Source organism: Miniopterus schreibersii (genome assembly GCF_964146895.1).
Source record: "Miniopterus schreibersii genome assembly, chromosome: 7".
In the NCBI taxonomy this organism is placed as follows: Eukaryota; Metazoa; Chordata; class Mammalia; order Chiroptera; family Miniopteridae; genus Miniopterus; species Miniopterus schreibersii.
In genome coordinates, this window is record NC_138108.1 from 1,948,383 (window position 1) to 1,954,506 (window position 6,124).

A 6,124-nucleotide genomic window follows, 5' to 3' on the forward strand; every position below is an offset into this window, starting at 1 on the left:
CACACACACGCGCACACGCATGCACACACGCACACACGCGCACACACACATGCACACACACGTATGCCAGTTTCGAGAGCTCTCTTCAAATTAAATTAATTAGGTGTTTACTTTAAGATGTTTAAAATTCAAAATGGGTAAACAGAATTAGGAAATGAGAGCTCGCCTACCCCCTCCCTCCCAACCTCCTGCTTCACCCCCTCTCCCCTCCTTCTATAATTAAGTTGTGTTGAAAAATTCCCCCGGGGGGTAGACCATTTTTAAACAATATTCATATTTTCAAAGACAGAAAAAGGAATGACTTATCCATTTAGTAAGTAACTTTTAAAAAATACAGTGCCTTCATTCTCAGGGGTAGCACGTGTATTTTGCATCTAAGTATCAATGACCACGATATGCATTATTTTTTCCAAAGGTATATTTTCCAGACAATTCAGGCAAAATTAAGTTTTCTTAATGACCCACGTGGCTGCGGGTCAGGGCCCCTGGGCGTCAGCCTGCGTGGGGAGGGCCCGTGAGTCGGGCACGTGAGCCGCTCACGGAAACACGTGGCCCCCGTGCACGCAGGGAGTTTCGTGGGAAGGTCTGCGTTTCCCAGACTCTGGGACAGCGGCTGGCACTGCGCCCCTCTCCCAGCCCACCCGCGGTTCCCGGGCAAGTCGGTAAACGCGTGTCGCACTGGGCGAGCTGCAGCTTTCCTCTCGGCTCCGCGGAAAGCGCGGCCTTCGCGGGGCAGCTGGGCCGCGTCAGGGGTGCGTGTTTCAAACACAGACTTCCTTAGGGGGAGGCCGGGGGCGCCTCCTCAGAGCCGCTGCGCTGGGACTCGCCGCCCTGTGACCTGGCACCAGGCAGCACCTCTCCTCCTATGTGCTTAGTTTGGCCGGTCACGGAGGCGCTGGGCTGCACACACATGGACACACACACGTACATACAGGCATGTACACACACAGGCACACGTGAATATGCACACACACACACATATACGCATGCACAGAGACACAGGCACATGCACACGTGGACACACACACTCGTGAAGGGTTTTCCCACGTTAACTTCTATTTTCTACCTAGTTGGCTTGTAGCGAGAGGCACGGCCTTATTTTTGGACTATATTCTGCGAGTTGCTATCTGGCCAAGGAGTGGAAAGCACCACGCCTGGACACCTGGCTCCCTCTGTGGGGCCCGGGGAGCGGCCGGGCCGGGGCGGGGCGGGAACGCAGGTCGGTTCACCCTCGCGGTCCTGGATCCCGTGAGACCCGACCCTGGGGTGCCCAGCGCAGTTCGTCTGGCCCTGTCCCGGTCCGATCGCGTCTGCTGCTCACGTCGCTCTGCGCGGTCGCGACCCCCCGTGTGACAGCGAGGCCCGAGGCTGGGAGGGTTTGGGGCGTCGGCCCCTCGCCCTTGTTTCTCCCCCAGCAGCCGGCGGTGGCCTCGGCGGGCGGGCGGGCGGGCGGGCGGCCGGGGCTCTGATGAGGCCTTTTCTCCCTCGCCCTTGAAGACATATGCAAGCTGCCCAAGGAAGAAGGGACGTGCAGGAAGTTCGTGCTGAAGTGGTACCACGACCCGGAGACCAGGAGCTGCGCGCGGTTCTGGTACGGGGGCTGCGGCGGCAACGAGAACAGGTTCGACTCCCAGAAGGAGTGTGAGCAGGTCTGCGCCCCAGGTGAGTGGCCGTCCTCCTGCGGGCGGCCGGCGGCTGGGACGAGGGGGGCCCGGGTCCAGGGGTCGTCTTTTCAAGACCCGGGGATTACAATACGGTCGGCGGGAAGCGAAAAACAGATCGTGCCTCGGATGACGGAGGCTCCAAGCCCGGGGGGGGGCTTTCTGAACGGCTATTGCTTCATAAGTCATCCTCGCGTCCTGGCATTTCCGCCAGCAAAGAAACATGGGCCTCCCCATAGCGCCCTCGCTCTGGGCAGTTACTGAAGCCCGTTATTAATGCAATAAACACGGTTACTAGAGAAAAACCGAACACGTGCAGATAGCGCCAGAGACAACGAACCCATCTGGGCATCTTTAAATAATTTGCGTCCTTTAATGAATAATATCGATCCCGGGGCCACCCGATGTCTCCATCACACTGGGCGACTCGGTTGGTGATAAAACGCCAGCTCCTCGGAGAGCCCGCGCCCGGGCCGGCCGGGGCGGGGTTCAGTCTGCACGGGGACCCCGCTGGGGGTGCGGGCGAGAGAAGCTCCGGCAGGAGGAGAGCCCCCGACCCCAGGCCGAGGAGCTCCGGGGACCAGTGAGAAGGGAAGGGGGGGGCGGGCGCTGAGAACCAGAGGCCGTGGGGTCGTCCCGCGAGCAACAGTGTCCTTTCGGGTCAGTGACGCGCCTGTTCCCTCCCTTCCCTCCGGCCACCTGCCCGCTCCGCCCGCGCTCAGTGCTCGTCAGCCCCAGAGTCATCGCCGCCATCGGGACCTAGGCCGAGGCGACCAGCGACACTTACCTCTTAATGAAGGAGTCAGCCCTGTGCCAGCGTCTCCGCGGCCGCTCCGGGCGCGGGTCCCGGGCACCTGCCGTTTCACGCTTCGATTTACACTCGGACTCGGGGAGCCGCCTGCGCACGACCCGTCGACATGGTGCTAGTGTGCCTGGGACCCGCGCCCTGCCCCAGGCAGCTTCCGCGTATACTCCGACCGCGTGACCGACCCGCGGCGGGCGTCCGTGCCAACACGCCCACACGTCCACCTCCCCTCTGCAGCTTCACGCCTGCCTGCCCCGGGCAAGCGAAGGTCTAGAAAATAGCCCCGAACCTCCCAGCCGCCCCTGCCCTCCGCTTGTCCGGCTCCCCCCAGTTACGCAGGACGGTCGGTGGAGAGCCCCGTCCGGCCCACAAGCCAGCGCCCGTTTCCATTTCCTCCCCACACCCTGGGGTAGGTTCCCAGAGGATTTTCTTTTTCTGAGGCCTCTGCCGAGGGACGTGGTCGGAGGGAAGCGGAATCTCTTGACCTCTGAGCACTGTCCTGGGACCAACGCCCCGCTGAGAACAGGGAGTCCGAACGGATATTCTGGCATTCCTCTCATGCTGTGTGGTTTTGTATTTTTTTTTTTTGGTGCGGGGTTGGGTGGGGTCTAATTTTAATTTTAAAGTTTTTAGGAAATTTATACAAAGAAACTTTTTAATAAAGTATGCGGAAAGTGTCTCGGGTTTGGTGGTATTTGCGGTCTTGTTTCCACAGCGCCTGGGGGCAGAATCGCGACAGGTCCAGGGGTCGGGTGCGGGGTCGGCCAGGAGCTGGGCCCGGCCCTGACAGCGGGGAGGGGGGCTCAGACCACTCCCCGACCTCGGGCTGTTTCTCTCAGGGCCTGTCTGCAGGGAAGGGGCCGGGTAAGTGCCCTGGCTGCTGCCCCGGGCGGCGGGCTCCCTCCCCGCCCCACGTGCTGCGTTGCCCCCAAGGCCGCGGTGCCCGGGCCTGGCTCTCATCCGCCGCGGCCCTGAGTGCGCTTGGAGCGCGGCCTTGGTGGGCATCTGCTGGCAGGCGGGACCCACCAGGCTGCGCAAACACCGCCTCCGGCGAGAACGTCGCCAGCAGAGCCCTGGGCCCCAGCCCCCCACTGGGGGCCCCTCCCTCTCCCAGAAGGAACGCTGCCCCCCGGACACCCCAACAGTGCGTGTGGATCCGCCTTCCCCGTATGTTAGTGACGCGTGGGTGGCGTCTTACTGGGGACTCCGTGAGGGGACAGCAGGGAAGGTTCAGCCCACGCCCCGCGGTTTGACTTCGGACAAGGGCCCTTAACAAGCGGCCTCGGCCCAGGGCTGCCTCCCGTCTCCTCTCCCCGCAGCTGCTTAAATCCCCCGTCCTCAGGCTGCCCGGTGTGGGCGCTTTGACCCAGAAAACCAAAGCCCAGAGGGTGGGGGGCGTCTCGCTTCCGGCCCAGTTCCCGTGAGGTCGCCCCCCCATTAGGACAATTAGCCTCACACAGCGAGGTCACCGCTCCTGCGCGTTGCTTGATGAGTTCTGACGAATGCAGGTGCCCAGGCCGCCCCCCACGCCCACGCTGGGGGCCACCCCTGTGAGCCCTGCGCCCCGGCCGGGGGAGGGGCCCCGCGAAATGAGGGGGGCGAGGGGGGTCCTCGGTGCCCGCGTGGCCCAGCCGTCCTGCAGCAGCTTGCTCCGGGCGGCCGGCGACCCAGGTGGTCTCCCGCGAGCGGGAAGGGTCCTTGGCTGCCTCGGGCGCCAGAGGCCGGGGCCGCGGGGCGATGACACCCGGGGGGCGGCGGTGACGGAAACGAAGGTGAGAGGTGGCGGCCCCGAGACCAGAGGAATGACGTGTGGGCTCCGGGTACGTGCGGATCCGAAATCTGCAAGAACTGAGACCGTCTCTGTGCCCAGTTCCGCTTCCCACGTTTGTTCCCACAAAGAAACCGAAGCGAAGCCCGTCGGCGGCCCCCACACGGTCGGCGAGGGAGGTCCGAGAGGCGGGGCTCCTGCCGAGACTCGCCACCCCCCGCGGGGACTCGGGTCCTTCCTCGGACCCCGCGTGCCCCCGACCCCAGTGCCCACCCAGCGCTTTCTGGGGAAGCCCCAGGGCAGGCCCGGCCGGGTGGTCTGGCAGGCGGCTCCCGGCAAAGGGCACCCGATTTGGATTTGGGAGCAAGAGCTCACCTGGGCCTGGGGTGAGGCACTGAGGCTTCGGGCGTCGCAGCAGCTGGTGTGACCTCGGTTAACACCCTTCCCTTCACCGGGCGCAGTTGTGATTCGCTCGCCTGAGGTCAGGCAGCCCCGGCGGCAGGGGTCAGGGCCCTGGCTGTGCAGATGATGAAACCGAGGGTCAGAGGGTCCGGCTCGCCCGGCTGTGACCCACGGGAGGCGTGCGTCAGCCGGTCACCGCGACCCAGAGGCTGCCCGAGCTCCCGGGGACGAGCTGGTCCTGCGGGACCCTCAGGGCCGTTCCCCAGGGGCCTGGGAGCGTTTCCCGGAGGTCGGATGTGAGCCGAGGCTCCGCCTCCGCCCAGCACCAGGGTGCCCCACCCGGCCCCCGCCCAGCACCTGAGCTCTCCCGGACAAGGCTCCCTCCCCTGCCCTCCCTGATTCCAGGTTCCCGTCCTTGTCGTCACTGGGGGAAGCTGGGCGTCCCCGCCCGTGTGCAGGGCTGTGCAGGGGGCGGCCGCCTGGGGCCAGGTCACGGGGGTCTGTTTGGGTTCAACGGTCAGCACATCGCAGTCCCTTCGTCGGCGTCTTTGCCGGATTTGTGAACATAAGTGCCCTCGACCTGCCTCCCCTCCCACCCGCTTCACAACCTCCTCCGTGAAGAGTCATGAAGGTGAGTGGGGGCCAGTGTCATGGACCCGAGGGGTCGGTTCTAACTCCCTCTCCCCCCAGTGGGTCACTTTCAGGGAAGAGCTCGGGTCTCCCCGCCCGAGGAGCCAGGTTCCCTGGGTTCACCCATCTGGGCGCGGCTTCCGGGGAAGGGGGCTGAGGGTGGTGCCCAGCTGCTGGGCCACGACCAGGGGCTGCCCGCCGGCCTGGCCCCTTCTCCGACTTCCGTTCCCGGGTCTGAGCTTTGCCGCTGCCGGTGCCCCCCACCGTCCCTCGGAGCCAAAGTGCGGGTGGCGAGCTGCTCGTAGCGCCACCGGGTCCCCAGGGGCCTTCCTGTTCGTAGGGACAGGCCACCCGTCAGCGTCCCGAGGCTCAGCCTGGAGCCAGTTCAAGGGCCCCTTCCCGTGTTATCCCTGATTCCGCCACCCACACGCTGGGTGTAAATTTGCCAAAGAGCGAAACGCCAGGAAGGAGCGTTTTAAAGCCCAGTCGTCAGCCCAGACACGGTTGGCAGCGGGTGACAGGAGTCAGTGGAGGAGGAGGGGCCTCGGTGCGTCACGGGAACGCCCGCCAGGTGACGCCCCACCCGGACCACGGGCCCAGCGTCCGGCCCGAGCGCTGCTGCAGGGAGTCCTCCAGCGGAAGGGACCTGGGCCTGGGCACAGGGAAGCGGCCTGAGCCCTGTCATGGCCTCGTAGGGATAATTTTTAAAAATTTTATTTATTTACTTATTTATTTCGGTGAATCCTCACTGGAGGATATTTTTTCCATCGATTTCTAGAGAGAGTGGAAGGGAAGGAGGGAGAACCACGGATGTGAGAGACGCATTGACTGGTCGCCTCCCGCACACATCCCAACCGG

The 6,124-nt window shown here is 64.1% G+C and overlaps 1 protein-coding gene across 1 annotated transcript in view; it reads left to right on the top strand.

Annotated features, from left to right (window-relative positions):
* COL6A3 (collagen type VI alpha 3 chain) overlaps positions 1 to 3,143 on the top strand; it is a 66,151-nt gene extending 63,008 nt beyond the window's left edge. Inside the window, exons 43-44 of the mRNA XM_081143418.1 lie at positions 1,498 to 1,662; positions 2,384 to 3,143. Of these exons, the coding sequence (XP_080999544.1) occupies positions 1,498 to 1,662; positions 2,384 to 2,424 (206 nt within the window). The 3' untranslated portion in view covers positions 2,425 to 3,143. The remainder of the gene's footprint in view (positions 1 to 1,497; positions 1,663 to 2,383) is intronic.
* The last annotated feature ends 2,981 nt before the right edge of the window (positions 3,144 to 6,124 follow it).